This window comes from Balaenoptera acutorostrata, chromosome 1 (assembly GCF_949987535.1).
Source record: "Balaenoptera acutorostrata chromosome 1, mBalAcu1.1, whole genome shotgun sequence".
NCBI classification, from domain to species: Eukaryota; Metazoa; Chordata; class Mammalia; order Artiodactyla; family Balaenopteridae; genus Balaenoptera; species Balaenoptera acutorostrata.
The window spans coordinates 152,879,173-152,896,203 of NC_080064.1; the positions used below are offsets into that span (position 1 = coordinate 152,879,173).

Sequence of the window (17,031 nt, forward strand, 5' to 3'; positions counted from 1 at the left end):
CTGGGTTTCCAGTTAGGAGGCAGCTGTAATATACCTGGCAGATGGTCAAGGCTTGAACTAATGAAGGGAGAAAGAGTGAACAGATTTGGGAGAATCAATAGGAATTGGATACAGGATTTGACAGATGAGGCAAAGGGACATGACAGGGATGGTGCATCAGTTTGGGCAGCTAAGCTATGCCCCCCACCAAGCTGGCAACCTGGGAGAAGCAGCAGCCAATGGGGAGGGAGATGGGGAGCTTGAGTTGAAATGCAAGTGGAACCTACAAGGGGAGGTGACCAGAAGGCATGTGGAGACCCTGACCTGGAGCTCGGAGGACAACTGGGTTATGGATTTTGATTTGGGAACTCTCAACATTCAGGTAGTAATCGGAAACATGTGAAAGGATGAGGGTCATTAAAAGGAGGAGACCACCTCTGACAGAGCCCCAGCAAACAGCCACAACTCAAGGAAGGCCGGGGTAGGGCACCCACATGAGTTCCGAGACGGTGGCTCCAGGAAGTGAATCAAGGCGGCCGGTAGACCAAGGAGTGTGATCTAATGGAAACCAGGGAGACAGCATCTCCACTGGAAGGAGCGGTCAGAGGAGTTAAAGCCGCAGATGGGCTGGCACATGCGCTAACCAGTTGGTGGGGTGTGGCAGGTAGCTGAGGGTGCTCAGAGGGTGTATCTGGCAGGACATATTAAGAGCTCATTCAAGAGCGTCGCATCCTTCTGCCTCATGCCTTGTCAGTCTCTTCCTCGCTCAACCATCTTCCAGGCTGGTGAAGTTCAAGGGTTGGGTGCCCAGTGTTCAGGTGCAGGTGGTAGCGGGGGCATATTGGGATGCAGGGCGGGAGGAAAGTCAACCAGAGAAGTCTTCCTGGGAATGAGGGTCAGGCCCCTCTTGGAGGCATCACAGGGTGTGGAGAGGTGGGAACCATTCTGGCAGAGGGATCCCAAGTGCCCAATGGCCCCACGACTCTCATTTTCAGGTAAGATTTTCAGAACAGTTTAAAATTATTACCCCTCTAAAGGCCACCCTAAGGATAGAATAGAAACTCAACTCCATTACAGGTGCACACACAGCCCTTCCCCTGTTGACCCCATAGCTAAGTCACAGGGCTGCCCAAGGCCCCCATCAGGTATTCACAAGATCTTGGTGGAATATCCAGGTGTCGGGGAGAATGTGGAGCCATGAGGGCCAGAGGAGAGATTGTCTTTCCCTTGACCCCTGACAAATGCTCTCTTATTTGGGGTAGGTCAGAGCCATGGGGCTTGCTCTTGATCATGCATTCATTCGCTCATTCATTTGGCATCTATTAAGAACCTACTGCCCTATGTACCCAGCACCAGGGATGGAAGGGTGAATGAAGCACAGTCCCTGCCTACATAGGACACACAGTGTCGGGGGAGGGAGATAGCCACACTCCATAAAGTATTCCTGGTGCTATGAAAAATGTCTGTGCTGAGCTCAGTCAGGGTGCAAGGTAGGGAGTAGTCACATCTACCTGTGAGGTGGGAGTATCAGAAAAGGCTTCAGAGGGGAGTGACCCTAAAACTAAATGTCTAGGCTAAGGAGGGGCACTGAGCAAGGCATGGAGCTATGAAATGGCCCAGCATAGTCAGGAGCCCCTGCTGAGACCACGAGCCATATTTTGAGATGCCATCAGTGGAGCTGAATGAACACCTGAAATGACACCATTCACTCTTTTGGTGTCAAGCATCCACCTGACCTGTGTTTTTTAAAAACACAAACGGTCCGGGAGAAACAACATATTCAGTTACAACATCTCTCTGCCTGATTGATCGGATCCCTTGGCCTTAGGCAGAGGTTCCTGGGGCTCACGGCTCTCAGGACGAGACAGAGCCCACCTCCATCTCCCAACCCCTTCCCCACACTATTGCCCAAATACATTATTCTGGACACATGAAGCAGTGAAGGCTGAGAAGAAAAGGTCCTAATTGCCTCTGAACCCGATAGCAGGGTCTGATGGTCTGTCCTTCCCTCCCAACCTCGCAGAAAGGAGTCGGGGTATAATCTGAGGCCTCCATTGGTGATATGCTCAGACTAAGTGGAGGATGAACCTTATTAGATTTTCTAAGTACCATGGTTGCTAAGGAAACTGGTTGTTTTCAAGTCTCCACGTGTAAGTCGGAAGCTTGATTTGTGCCACTCCAGAAGGCAACTGCTACCTCATAATAATTTTCCCATTTGTGTCTGATTCTCCAGCATTAACAATTCATTTCTCTGGGCTAAGCATCATGGGTACAGGGTGGTGGGAGAGCTGCCTAAAAATACATATGTCCCCAGGAGGTGACACATGCCTCATGGCCATGTTGTTGAGACTGAGTTCATTGAATCTCTTTTCTCTGCAACGGGAGGGTCTAGGCAGGAAGAGGACCATCGGTTCATGGAAGGGGGAGCTCCTTGAAGGGGGGAAGGGTATAGGAGGGGGAGGTGGACCACCTCAAAGACCCACTTCAGGTTTTAGCCCAGGAATGGAGCTTGCCTTCACTGTTGTCAGAGGCACAAACCCACTTCCGGCAGGCAGCAGGGCATGCCTGAGATGGCAGTCCATTCAATCGCTCACCTGTTCATCCATCCATCCATTCATTCATTCACTCATTCATTCATCTAGTCAATCAGTCATTCACCAAACCTGTACTGAGCAAGACCCTGTGGGAATACTATGATGAGTTAGGATCCCTGCATTCACACCTGGTGCTTCTTGCACACGTCTCACCTTGTACCGTGGCTGGATCCTCCACCTGGGACATCTCCATCAGTGCGTGTGTCTGAAGCCTGTACTTACCCATCAGCCTTCTCTCATCCACAAAGCCTTCTAGAACCCCTTTCATCATCCAGAGTCACTCCTTCCCCTCCCCCACCCCAGCAATACTGACTCTATGCTTCGCCAGTCACATTTATTTCTTTCCACTGATGTTATGGTTTCTACACATCAAGTCTAGTGTCTGCTGTAGAGCAGGGCCCAGACATCATTTCAAGTTTGTGTTCCTCTACAGATATGTACACTGTGCTTAATTCATGCTTCTGATTGATGTATGATGAATAAATGAATGAATGAATGGTGGCTAAGTTGTATCATTTACAGGATAATATCCTAAGCTTCCTTCAGCAACAGGTTGGGGGCATTTAGAAACTTAGGGTGTTTTCCTGTTACGTTGATACAGGATGTAGGCATATGTTCTGAGTGTGTGTGTGTGTGTGCGCGCGCGCGTATGTATTTCCCCTTAAATCATAGAGATAAGATTATGCCCAGCCATACACTATTGTTAAAAGGTAAACTGAGGCATATTAAACATTTTTTAAGAGTTTATTTGAGGGCTTCCCTGGTGGCGCAGTGGTTGAGAATCTGCCTGCTAATGCAGGGGACACGGGTTCGAGCCCTGGTCTGGGAAGATCCCACATGCCACGGAGCAGCTGGGCCCGTGAGCCACAATTGCTGAGCCTGCGCGTCTGGAGCCTGTGCCCCGCAATGGGAGGGGCCGCGATGGAGAAAGGCCCGCGCACCGCGATGAAGAGCGGTCCCCGCACCGCGATGAAGAGTGGCCCCCGCTTGCCGCAACTGGAGAAAGCCCTCGCACGAACCGAAGACCCAACACAGCCAAAAAATAAATAAATAAAAAAAAAAAAAAGAAAATCCAAAAAAAAAAAAAAAAAAAGAGTTTATTTGAGCAAAAAATCTATTTGAATTGGGCAGCATTCCATCTAGCCTATATCAAGGAGCTCTGAGGAGCTGTACAAAATGAGACAGTTTTATAGGCAGAAGGGAGTGAGAACAAGGACATTATGCTAGGCAAAAAAAGCAGGTTGGCTGTTGCTTGCCTTTAGGGGATGGCAGAGGTCTATCAGGCAGATTACTTAACTAGTGCTGATCAGGTGATTCCTGATTGACTGGTTTAAGATTCCATTTCTGGAAGAGCCGCAACTGTAATTGAGTCTTGGTTTAGTGATGTGGGGCTTAGGATAAGTGACTCCATTTTGGGCCTGTTGTCTTGGTTTTTTTTAAATTTTATTTATTTATTTATTTATTTATTTATTTTTGGCTGTGCTGGGTCTTCGGTTCGTGCGAGGGCTTTCTCCAGCTGCGGCAAGTGGGGGCCACTCCTCATCGCGGTGCGGGGACCGCTCTTCATCGCGGTGCGCGGGCCTTTCACTATCGCGGCCCCTCCCGTTGCGGGGCACAGGCTCCAGTCGCGCAGGCTCAGCAGCTGTGGCTCACGGGCCCAGCTGCTCCGCGGCACGTGGGACCTTCCCAGACCAGGGCTCGAACCCGTGTCTCCTGCATTAGCAGGCAGACTCCCAACCACTGCGCCACCAGGGAAGCCCTGTTGTCTTGTTTTTAACAGTTTGTTTCCGTCTTTGTTTGGAGTTAGCAAGGATTCAGGAGTCTCAATCATCTGGATGCTTTATGGATTTTTATAACCATGAAATTATCTTACTTTTATGTGGTGCTTGGAACTTCCCAAGTTTATTCACAACTGCTTCTCACAGCAAGAGTACCTTGTCTTACAGAATTAGAAATGACTGCTCAGAGAGGTTAAATGACTTACTTGAGGCCACCCAGCTGTGAGGCGGGAGCGGTCTTCTCACTCGGGTCTCAGCTCTCCTCCCTCCCCCTTGTTCTCCCCACCCTAAGTGACAGACGGGCCCAAGGAAGACACACTCCTGCCCTGTCTTGGCAGGGCCTGGGGGGGCCATGTCCCTCATCCCATGGTTCCGGTGGAACGAGGCCCCGCCACGGCTGTCGTCTCGGAGTCCGGCTGAGATGGTGCTGGAGACGCTCATGGTGGAGCTGGAGGGGCAGATGCGAGAGGCTGAGAGGCAGCAGTGGGAGCGTAGCAACGCCGTCCGGAAGATCTGCACCGGAGTAGACTACAGCTGGCTGGCCAGCGCGCCCCGGCCCACCTACGACCTCAGCCCCGGGGAGAGGCTGCAACTAGAGGACGTCTGCGCCAAGATCCACCCATCCTACTGTGGGCCCGCCATCCTCAGGTAACGCCTGGCACTGGGACAGGGACCAGCGGTTGGGCTGCAGGCTCCAGGGAGGGTGGCAGCGGTGACAGCGGCCTGAGGCTACCAGGACTGGAGCCTGGGGTCTGGATGGGCCAGGTATCTGTTGAAAGGAGTAAGGCAAGGGGAAGAATCTGAAAGAGGCCATGGAAGGCCAGGCCAGGGCTCAGGGCTCAGAGGGAGGTGGGAGGCAGCTCCCGCGGGCATGTGAGGTTTTTGTTATTGGTTTTTTTTGCAGAAAAGAACTCAGGTTTATTTGCAGTAGAAACCGTGGTCTAAAAAACAAACCTACTGGTAAATGTACAGTCTGTGTTCTGTTTGGGGTCACCACTAGCTGCAGAACCCCCAGATCCCTGACCTGCATGCGTCGGGCCCCTAAGTGTTCACAGCTAATCTCAGGCCCCAGGTCCGAAGCCCCGCCAGAGGGCGTCCCATCTCCTGCCAAACCACCCACATCCCAGCCTGCGCCCAGCCCGCCGCCCCTCCTGCTTCCAGCAGTTCAAAAAATAACCAAACCAATATAGGTTTCCCAAACAAAAACAACATGTGAGTTTTGATAGGAGAGAACCCCAGGCCTTCTAGCTTTCTGTTCTCCCTCCCTGGACTGTTATCATCCTGGGTTGTAACGTGGCTGCCTCCCTCTCTTTCACCAGTTCATCTTCCATATTACCTTCTGAGAGAGGTTGCCCCGTATAAGCGCTCCAAAACTGGTTTCTCAATTATCCTATTTCACACTAGCTTGTCTAAGGGATGTGTGTGTGTGTGTGTGTGCTTGCGTGTGAAGGTTTCAGAGCCCTAGGGCACTGGACATTTAGAGCTTGAGTACAATCATGTTCCTGAATATCAGTGTAACCTTAGTAAAGCTGTGACCTACACGGTCCAGTCTCAGTTGGATGCGTGTTGAAATCAAGGAAGCAGAGTCCAAGAGCCAAAAGTAATTTCAAAACTAAAGTTCTTTACCTGCATTTCTCGAACACTAGTAAAGGAATACAGATCCACAGTAAAACATCTTAAAGTCCCCCATAGTATCCCCAGATCTTCCCTCACCCATCTCTTTAACCAACAGATGTATCTATTGTACACCTTTTTCTTCAAAATTCCCCTTAAAAACTCCTCCTTCTTCAGTCCTATTCATACTCCTTTGGGTTTTGCAGTCTTATACCACCCCCTGCTTCTTCCTCCAGGCTGGGAATCTTACCCTACCCCATTTTTCTTATTCTGCATCATGGAAGCCCCCCAAATATATCTAGTTCCAGAAGCACCCTGGAGACAGGGGTGGGGATGGACATGGGAGTGGTGCTGATGAGAGAATCTAAGCTGGCAAACCAACTAAACTTCATACATGAGGGGTGCGGGGGATGCTCATATGATGACTGTCCCATCACATTTCCTGTATCACTGCTGAAGGGTTTGAGAAGTCCTGACTCTTAATATGGTGGAGGAAATTAGGTATCACACGGACTTGCTAGCTATCCTTCATTCTGGAGCTCCAAGCCAGAGACATTTTTGGCAAAGGAAACAGCTTGGCATCCAGGAGAACCTGGGGCCACACTCCTGGCTGCAACACAGACAAGGGAAGCAGCAGGGAGCCTGGTGTGCATGGCCAAACAGCTCACGCTCACCCAGGAGGTGGCGGGAAGCTATAGAAGGAATATCACAGGGCAGTGACATAATCGGACATACATTTCAGAGAGATCATGCTGGCCAGTGAGGGCAGACGGGTGGGAGAGTGTTAGCCAGAAAAGTCCCAGAGAGCAGTGGGCGTCCGTCGCTACTACTGCATCGATAACCCGAGGTGAGTGCCAGGATCTTCACAGATGTTAGCGCATTAAACCTCACAAAAAGGTAGCTGTGATGACCCCAGTTTACAGACGAGGAAGCCGAGTCTCAAGGAGTCTCATGGAGGCCAGAAGTGGAAGAGCTGGAATTCAGGATGGGCTGGAGCACGAGGGAGGTGGGGTGGTTTCTGATTCACTTCACAAGAAGTGGGGAAGTGGAGGAAACAGGAATTGTCCACGGGGGTGTCCAGGGACGCCCGTGGGGTTAGACACCGGCCACGTGCCACGCCCGGGCGATAGCTCCACCGCGCCCCCTCTTCTTCTCCCCGCCTCCGCACCCAGGTTCCGGCAGCTGATGGCAGAGCAGGAGCCCGAGGTGCAGGAGGTGTCCCGGCTCTTCCGCTCGGTGCTGCAGGAAGTCCTGGAGAGGATGAAGCAGGAGGAGGAGGCGCACAAGCTGACCCGGCAGTGGAGCCTGCGGCCCCGCGGCAGCCTGGCCACCTTCAGGAGCCGCGCGCGCATCACCCCCTTCGCCAGCGACATCCGCACCATCTCCCAGGACGTGGAGCGGGACGCGCCGCCGCCGCCCCGGACCTGGAGCATGCCCGAGTTCCGGGCCCAAAAAGAGGACTGACCCCGCCTCTCCTGCCCGGGAGCAGAGCCACCTGTGGGCTGGGGGGGTGGGGGGCATGATAAGCCGGGGTCATCCCGGGTCCTGCAACCTCCCCATTGCCCTGCCCCTGACGCGGGGCCAAAGAGACCGCCCCATCCCGGGACACTCCCTCAAGATGGAGCAACCCCTCCCCGCCCGCCCTCGCCCACGGACCACGAGGCCTAGAGTCAGGGCTTGGAGCCGCAGCAACAATCTCCTGCTCCCCTGCACCAGTCGGCTGGAGCGGACCCTTCCCCGCCCCGCAGAGATGCAGGGTCTGGGCAGACAGACCACCACCCGCTCCCCATCTTCGGCTTCTGTCTGGAATGAGAAGAGTTGTCCTGCCTTTTGCCAAGTCATGAGTTCTTACCCCAACTTAGGGATGTCCCATTCACCCCCTCTCCCTGGGTAATGATGAGGGATCTGTTGGCTGGTGTCCATTCTCTGCTGGTGACTGGTCTGTCTCACCGTCGCAGGTGGGTCACAGCCTGGTGGATGGGCAGAGGTGAAAGGGATCACAGGTCCACTCCTCAACTAGTGAATGAGGAAACTGAGGCTCAGAGAGGGTCAGGCTTCTGCCACCATTCACTGCAGCCAGATCCCCATGGGTGGCGAGACTGTTCCCATCCATGTAAGTCTCTGCTCCTGAATCCTTGAGTCCTGGGCTCTGATGGGACAGGTCCAGTGGCTAATCTCCACCTGCCTGTGGTCTGACCCATCTCTCTCCTTGGCACTGGTGTGGAGGTCTGCAGTAGCTGGGGACAGAGGTGGGTTGCCATTACGCCACTCCACAGTGTCATCCCATGGGAGGCGGCCAGTCCCCAGCAGCTGCCTCCAGAAGCTAAGCTTCAAGGCCTTCTGACTCACTGTTCCAGAGAGCCAGGTCTTTGACTCCCTTCTCTATCTGGTTGTGCCTGCTCTTTGACTTTCTTCAGAGAAAGTGATGCTCAAAGCTCTAATGACCTCAAGGCGCAGAAGTGAAATGTCTGGAACCTCCTTATAGGTTTCACTGTCCTTCCATTTCTAACTGGTTAGATTTTTTTTTTTTTCTTTTTTTTGGCTGTGTTGGGCCTTTGTTGCTGTGCGCAGGCTTTCTCTAGTTGCGGTGCGTGGGGGCTACCCTTCGTTGCGGTGAGCAGGCTTCTCACTGCGGTGGCTTCTCTTTGTGGTGGCTTCTCCTGTTGCAGATCACGGGCTCTAGGCATGTGGGTTTCAGTAGTTGTGGCACGTGGGCTCAGTAGTTGTGGCTCGTGGGCTCTAGAGTGCAGGCTCAGTAGTTGTGGTGCACAGGCTTAGTTGCTCGATGGCATGTGGGATCTTCCCGGACCAGGGCTCGAACCCATGTCCCCTGCATTGGCAGATGGATTCTTAACCACTGAGCCACCAGGGAACCCCTAACCGGTTAGATCTTGATGATGGGCATGTGGATTATCCAATGTGTGGATCAACAATGGCAAATCTGGAAGACCAGGCGGCCTCCCCACACACTCTGGGCTGAAGCTGGGTGTGGGGGGATGGGTGCAGACATGTCTGCCCCCAACTCTCAGTGCATGCTCAGAAAATGCAAGTGAGTCTTAATATTAGTCTAAATAAAATGCCAGGAGGAGACAAATCAACAGGGGGAAAACCTATATATTCCCTGACAAAGCTTAGTGGGAAAAAAAAACTTTTTTAATGATCTTGTGTTGGATATTTTCACTCAAATCTGGACAGAGAATATAGGATGGTAGAAAACCTCTCATCCAACGCCATCATGATGAAGGAGTTGATTGGCTCATTAACACGATCGGTGAAAGTTGAGAATCACTTAAATAAACATACACACCTTAAACATCTTCTATATTCTAAGACACAAATAAGTTCATTCAATTGCCAAACTTTTAATGTAGGTGCAAGCTGTGTTCACGTTTTTGGTGACATGTGTGGGTTGTCTGACAGGAGGTGTGTACTTTAATTGTAACAACAAGAACAACTGGTATAAACAAATTGTGGCCTCCCATGAAAGCCTTTCCTGCCCACCTCAGTCAACTCAGACAGACCCCCACCAGCTTCAGACCCCAGTCATCCTACTGCAGGGAATCCCAGCTGGTGGCACTCAAACCCATGAGGTTACTCCTCTGGATTCAGGTCATTAAAGGGAGTAATGAGGCCTCAATTTCTAGTCTTACAAGCCCAATAACAACAAATGAAAGAACAAAACAGTTTGAGAGCCTCCTTGTGAGTGTGAGAGTGGCTGGTGGCAGTCGGAGGGGATGTGTTGAGCGCTCCAGACTGGGTAGTCTGTCTGCACTCAGCTCAACACCACTGGCCACTAGAGGGAGCCAGTGGGTGTGGGACCACTCAATGATTACATTTTCTTTTGCTTTGTGGTTTATTTTTTATTCACTTGTTTCGCCTTATGAACATTTTCAGACACAGAAAAGTAAAGGGGAAAGTGTAAGGAGTTTCCATATGCCCATCACCAAGGTTTAAAAGTTATTAACATGTTGCCGTATTTGCTTTTCTATTTTTTGGTGAAGTATTTTAAAATAAATCCTAGACATCATAATACTTTACCCCTGAATACTTCAGGATACACTGCAAAGGAATAAGAAAATTTTCCTGTGTAACTACAATACAATACTATCACTCCTCCCAAAATTAACAGTAATTCTGTAGTATCATCTAATACCCAAACCATATTCAAATTTCCCTATTCCCAACCAATGACCTTTGCAGTCTATTTCTTTGAATGAGGATCTAATCAAGCCCCACATATTGACAAGAAAGTTGTAGTCTGTTTTATTCTTGGTTGTATAGTGTTTATTTAATTCCACAATAAAATGTTGTTTTAAAAGAGTGCTTATGAAACATGAGTGTTAGTATGCAATAAGTTAATGGCTGCACATAAATGATAACAATTCTGCAAATTAGCCTAAGGATGCTCTTTACTCAGATCCTTGTTTTTTTCATTTGATTAAAGTTCTTCCAGAGCAAGCAAAATTCTCTAATACCCTGAAAAGTAACATCAAAAATCAATATAGACAGTATATCTAATTTGACTTTTCATTTGGTGAAAATACTCTTCACATCTATGCGTCTTTTTTTTTTTTAATTTATTTATTTTACTTATTTTTGGCTGTGTTGGGTCTTCGTTGCTGTGTGCAGGCTTTCTCTAGTTGCGGCGAGCGGGGGCTACTCTTCGTTGTGGTGTGCGGGCTTCTCATTGCGGTGGCTTCTCTTGTTGTGGAGCACGGGCTCTAGGTGTGCGGGCTTCAGTAGTTGTGGCACAGAGGCTCAGTAGTTGTGGCTCGCGGGCTCTAGAGCGCAGGCTCAGTAGTTGTGGTGCACAGGTTTATTTGCTCCGCGGCATGTGGGATCTTCGCAGACCAGGGCTCGAACCCGTGTCCCCTGCATTGGCAGGCGGATTCTTAACCACTGCGCCACCAGGGAAGCCCTATGTGTCTTATTTTTTGAGACACGCATGCAAACAGCAACTGAAAACCTTCTCCTCTTTTCTTGCCATTTAGAAACAAAACACTAAAATTTATCAAAATAACTCGAGGGAAATCTCAAGAATTCTATAGTAGGTAGTGAAAAAATTTTATCTGTTTTTGATGCCATCATCCAACACGTAGTGAAATTTCAGTCTGTCTTAATATTCATGTGGTTCCCCAACAAAACACAATAGGTAATTTGAAAATTTATTCAACAACAAATCATTTTTAGACAGTTATTTTAAATCAGTTTAACACCTTGCTTCATTTGTTAGAGAAATTGGCATCTGTTTCCTTATGAATATTATTACCTATTGTATTAAATTAGCATTATTATATTTCATAAGATGCTAATCTAAAAATAAAAACATTGACTAAAAACCATGACTTTATCATAATCAAGGCAAAAATAGCAAAATGATTTTTTTAAGTTTCTAAAAATGTCCAAGAGTTTTTGTATTACAGAGAAAGGCATTCAAAAGCTAAGAGAAGTTGGAGTGTTTTCTAGCACATTTGATTGTGTTGCGTTCCAGTTACAAATCCCTTGTTGGAACAAATGAAACATTCCCAAAGCCCTGCAGTCAAGCTTGGAAGTTCTCTAGCCCGGTCTCCCCTCCCAGCTAGCATTTGGTGTGTGGGGAGAATTCCATTCCAGAACAAGTCATTCCTTTCCGTGTAGCCAAGTCCTGAAGCTAACTGCTTAGAACTACTTCTGGCCCTTGCTTGGGGCTCTGGGCCTCTGCGAGGCTCTCACTAAGTATCCAGGCTCCGGAACACAGGGCAGAGTGGATTGAGGTTAGCCTCTCCTTAGTAGAAAAGAAATCAAGCCAGTAGGAAATTAAGCTGCTCCAAAGTGCAGCTTCAGGGATGGGAGAAATACATCTTTTATTCAAATGAGCCAGTCTAACAATATTGCTATGGACAGAAATGGCTTTGTCAGCAAGAAAATTCCTTTAATAATTAACATTTGAATGGTCCTTCACAGTTTACCCACCTTATCTCATTTGTTCGTGACCCTGTGGTGAGGTGCGTTATGTTTTCTCTCAGGTTACAAGCAAGTGGCCCACGTGGAGTGGAAGCCAGGCTCCCTTCCACATGCCTCACTGCCTCTCAGCGTTACAGATCCTCTGTGCACTCAGAACAGCCCCCAAATCCTCATCACTGTACTTACGACACAGTGGTGGAAATGTATGCGGTTTTCTGTTGATTCCCCCCCCTCCCTGCCAGGCCACTGCCTCCAGTAGTTTGTGAAATCCTTAAGTGCAGGAACCAGGTCTTTCATCTCTGGTCTCCACCACCTTCTGGGCACAGAGTACGTACTTTAAAATGTGCCTTAATGCGTGGGTGCATGTGAACACCAACTTGGAGGTCACACAGGACAGGGGCTGAGTGAAGCTGTGAGTGAGAATTGAGGGGTTTATGATGTATCAGCATCATTCATTAGATTGTTCTTTCTGGGAGGCCGGGGTCCATGTCTGACTTGAGTTTGTATCTCCCGAGATATGCCAGGCACATAGTAAGTGGTCAATACACTTCTTAAGAATTCATTCATTCATTCATTCATCAAATATTTACTGAGCGCCTCTATGTGTAGTCACCATAAAGGAGATGGGGCAGGGGTGTGGTTACCTGTAGGTGTTCCAGACAGACAAGACGAAACAGCTTTTGACTCTTCTCTGAATTACTCTGGAAGGCTTCCTGGAGGAGGTGAGATTTCCCAAGGGCACTTTTGATCAAAATGATCTAGGTGTGTGTGGTCTTGAAATGAATCCAGAGTGCTATAAAGACGGCCCTCTGGATCCATGGGTTTCACATCCCCAGGTTCAACCAACCATGGATCTGGGGGAAAAAAATCCAGAAATTTTCAAAAAGCGAAACTTGAATTTGCCACGCACTGGTAACTATTTTTGCAGCATTTACCTTTCGTTTACAACTATTTACATAGCAGTTAGATAGCATTTACAATGTATTAGGTATTATAAGTAATCCAGAGATGATTTAGAGTGTGTTACGTTTTATGCAAATACTGTGCCATTTTGTATAAGAGACTTCAGCATCCACAGATTTGGGTGTCCCTGGGGGTCCTGGAACCAACCCCTGGGGAAACTGAGGGATGACTGTAATCCCTTATTTTGCCAGTGCCCTTCCTTGCTCAATGTGGGTCTTGAGAGAGACACTTCTACTAAATATTTTGACCTTCCTAGAAACAGATTCTCTGTGGAGAGCGAGGTTCAGGGAAGGACTCTAGAAATACTGTACTTTCCCTGTGCTCGGGCCTAGATCAGCTCTAGTCAGGCTGACCAGATAAATGCTTACATTAATTCTTTCTGGGAGTCAGAAGATAACACAGAAATGACCAGGAACATTTCCCTAAGGGAAGCCACAGAGTGCCATGTAATCCAGTCACCTCCATTAGGGGCTGGAGAGAGGGGTACATGTGTGATTCAACCTCTTTGGTGAAACCTTGATTTTGTCTGGAGGTGAGGGCTGGGTGGTATGCAGAGATATTGGGGCAGGGCTGGAGCCTTCGGAGATGGTTCTTTGGAGCAGGCATCGATTGTGGAACTGAGAGCAGGGGGTTAGGTGACAGCATGCGTGTGCCCCACTTTAGGCAAACTTGATTTAGGAGAATCTGTGCTTCTGAAAGGAATGGTTCTTGGCCTGACAAAACGATTCCCCATGGAGTTCCTTAAAGAGTAAGTACTAAAAATAGGATCTAATTTACAAAGAACTGAAGTATACACAAACTTGGGAAACATATCTCTTGCCAAAAGACATATACATCTCTAGGTAGATTCACAGAATCCTAGAACCCAAAGAAAGCTCCAGAGCTCAGCCTGGCCCTGCCTACTGACTGCCTCCAGGCAATGAGGATCTAGTGACATCCACTGTATACAGAGCTCCACCCTAGGACTCATGAACACACTGCAGAGTTCTTATCATTTCCAAAACTGGAGAGCTTACAGCCTCTTGGGAACAGAGGCTAGGGCAATCAGTTGTTTTAGTTGATGGTGAGAGAAACCCAGATCAAACTGGCAGAAGCACCAAAGGGCATCTGTAACCCCCAGGGCCAGCTCTGTGGGTGTGTGACCTGTGCAGTCATATGGGTCCCTGCACCCAGAAAGGCCCCTTATTTGGTTTAATGCATTGCTGTCACTGTCTTGAAATTCATAATTTTTTAATAGGGGCTCCTAGGTTAATTTTGCACTTATGTAGCTGCAAATTGTGTAGCTGGTCCTGATGGCATCCATAATTGAGTACTCCAGGGTTGTTAGTGACCAGGGGAGTTCATGCAGCAGAAGGTATTCTCTCTCCTCCCCTCCCCTCCCCTCCTCCTCCAGCACCTCCTCCTCCTCCTCCTCCTCCCTGACCCCTTTCTCCTCCTCTTTCTTCCTCTTCTCTTGCTCTCCCTCTCCTGGCTCTGCCTCCCTCTGTGTGGTGGTTTACTTTTCTTCTAGGAGGTCACACTTCCCCTCTGCATCCAGGAAAGATGGCTGCTGGTGCTCCAGGCTGACATGACCCCAGTTTAGCACCTCAACCTCCATATACCAATCCCAGAGAAAGGCCCTGTGGCGGAGCCTGGCTAGCTGGTCGCCAAGCCTGCTTCTTCCTTCTCTTGGGGTCACAACTAGGTGGCGTTCCAGCCTCCCCTGCCGTGTGAGTGAGTCTGGCCAATGGAGTGTGAGCAGATGTGGAAGGCTCCACTTCTCGTTTCGTCCATAAAAACCTCCCCAACGTGATTCTCTGTCCTCTTTTCCCATTTTCTAGCTGAGTAGAGAGGGCTCTGAGGCTCCCAAAGAGAGGAGAGCCACAGGATGAAAGGAGCCTGGGTCCCCGAATGACCACATGGAAGGCCACGTTGGACTTATGTGAATTACAAACACACATTGATTTGTTAAACCACTGAGATTTGGGGGTTTTCTTTGCAGATGCTCGGGTTACTGATCTGTGCGCAACACACGCCGTGATAGCACCTGCTTGGGATGCATGCCACCCTTGGACCAGTTACCATTGCTGGTGATTCATGAGCCCACCTGAGGGCCTGGAGCACCAGAATGCAGCTCTACTAGAATCACATGAAGTGAAAAGGGGGGATGCTGTTGCTAAAAGAAAGTGGATGGGAAAACACATAAGATGTTCTTGCAAAAAAACAGCTTCCAAAGTTTACTCCAGCTGTGAATGAGAGCAACCTAAAATCTCAAAGCTCTCAGAGACCTATTCTTTGCAAATTTGAATAGCTTACTACTAAAACGGTTTTCCTTGTTACTGACTCTTGTAATATCATTTTAGTTCTTTCAAAGAACTTAATATTACCTTCAATCCCATATTGAGGTAATTCAGAGTCCCCCCTCCCACTTTCTTCTTGTTTCAAGGGCCACATATAAGGTTCCAGCTGAAGGGCTCATGGATGAGAAAGCTAGAAAGTTCCTTCGCTTATCTAACCTTCTGTTGCCATATTAATCTTCTGCCCTATATACACAGGAAAAAATAAAGCAATAACCACTGCTCTTTGTCCCTCATATGAAGACAGTTCCCTGTTATATGCTTCCTGAGGAACTTTTCATTTTGGTTGGTTTTTTTCTCTGTCACTTCATCTTCTCTTAAAAGGTTTCCTATCTTTTACCCATGAACAGATTTTGTTCTGCCTCAGGGAGGACAAAGGAGTTTAAGAGTGCAAATAAAATTGTTTGGACTTTTGGGCTGCCAGAAATTCTGGGTAATGGTTCTCCCAAAATGGTTCTCCCACTTATGTCTTTGCAAATCACTCAGCTCTCTGAGGCTCCTGTTTCTCACCTAGGCATGGTTACCCTGCCTACCTCCCAGGGTTGTGGAGAGGTTAAAATAAGATCAAATCCTTTGCAAACTATAAAAGAACTTTCAAATGTAAGATCTGACAGGTGTTCATGACAGTCTTCCCTTCAATTAGCACAGATACCAGAAAGTCGATGGGAGACACCGAAGAGCAGTTGTCACCTTCCTTCCTCTGGAATAACCAGATCCGGTCCTTTAATCATTGTTCTTGAGCCCCATTTCCCTAATCTTTTAGATCTGTGGTTCTCAAGCTTGGCTGCACATCAGATCATCCAGGAAGCTTTTAAATACTCTGGCACCCAGCTGCGCTCGAGAGCAAGTAAATCAGAAACTCGGGATGGGACCCAGGCATCAGTTTTTCTAAAGCTCTCCAGGTGATTCCATTGTGCAGCCAACGCTGAGAACCACTGTTTTAGGTTACTCTTTCTGGGGGACTCAGGAAATTCTCTGTTGTCACATCTTGAATCTATCTGAATTTACCACATGCCTGAATGGTTTCATCTCAATAGAGGACGGATGCACTTTGGAGAAATTACCATGACCTATGTTATCTTATGTTAGAGACAGATGGTTGCAAGGTTGCTTATCCATAGATGTTTATCATCTTTGCTTAGCAGCATCAGGAGATGCTTGGAGATGAGATGAGATGTATCTTGTAAAGAGTGCTGCAAATACCATTTTATAGCAGCTGGAAAGATGGAGAAGATGATGGAATCAGCACTGTTTCTTATAAACCTGAAAGAATACAATTGTATAGGATGACAGTTATCTGGTGTCTGTTGTAGAAACTATTCATGAGGCTGTATGACAGAGAGAGAGAGAGAGAGAGAGAGAGAGAGAGTTGGAATCTGGTAGGTGGGAGGGAGTGGCTGGGGAGGGGAGCTACTGACCCTTTCTTCCCTTCTTGTGACTAGTGTCATGACCGTGAGGCAGCTGGCAAAGGTGAATGGGAGGGTGGAGCTGCTGTCACTGGTGTCACACTCTGATCCACCGGGCAGTCTTCAGACACAAGCCAGTCCTGGGAACCAAGCTCCTCATCTGCAGAAGGTCCCATGAATGCCCCCTGGTGGTCATGGGAGGCTCAGCTAGAGGGCCCATCCAGCTGGCTGCTGGGTCCCCACGGGTGAGCAGAGCACCGGTCCTCCCAGCCCCAAGCGGCCAGGGCACCCCCATCGGCAAGTTTGGGCAGCGGCTGCTGCAGCATCCCATCCTCTCCCAGCTGCACAAGTGGGGCATCTACCGTGTCATCTACAAGCTGCGTGACTGTGGCCGGTTATTCACCCTGGTTGAGTCTCA

At 48.8% G+C, this 17,031-nt stretch overlaps 1 protein-coding gene and 1 long non-coding RNA gene across 9 annotated transcripts in view; one reads left to right on the forward strand and one right to left on the reverse strand.

Moving 5' to 3' along the window:
* Positions 1-4,703: 4,703 nt before the first annotated feature.
* RD3 (RD3 regulator of GUCY2D) lies at positions 4,704-7,429 on the forward strand. Its single transcript, XM_007164256.1, has 2 exons — positions 4,704-4,999; positions 7,138-7,429. Exons 1-2 carry the CDS (start codon positions 4,704-4,706, stop codon positions 7,427-7,429), a joined length of 588 nt encoding a protein of 195 aa, XP_007164318.1.
* A 2,493-nt stretch (positions 7,430-9,922) lies between these two features.
* Positions 9,923-17,031, reverse strand: part of LOC103010794 (uncharacterized) — a 56,544-nt gene continuing 49,435 nt past the window's right edge. For 6 of the 8 annotated variants that reach the window (XR_449455.2, XR_009006248.1, XR_009006258.1 and 3 more), the window contains one exon: positions 9,923-12,762. This is a non-coding gene — a long non-coding RNA (uncharacterized LOC103010794). The remainder of the gene's footprint in view (positions 12,763-17,031) is intronic. The other 2 variants (XR_009006257.1, XR_009006256.1) reach the window with 2 other exon arrangements.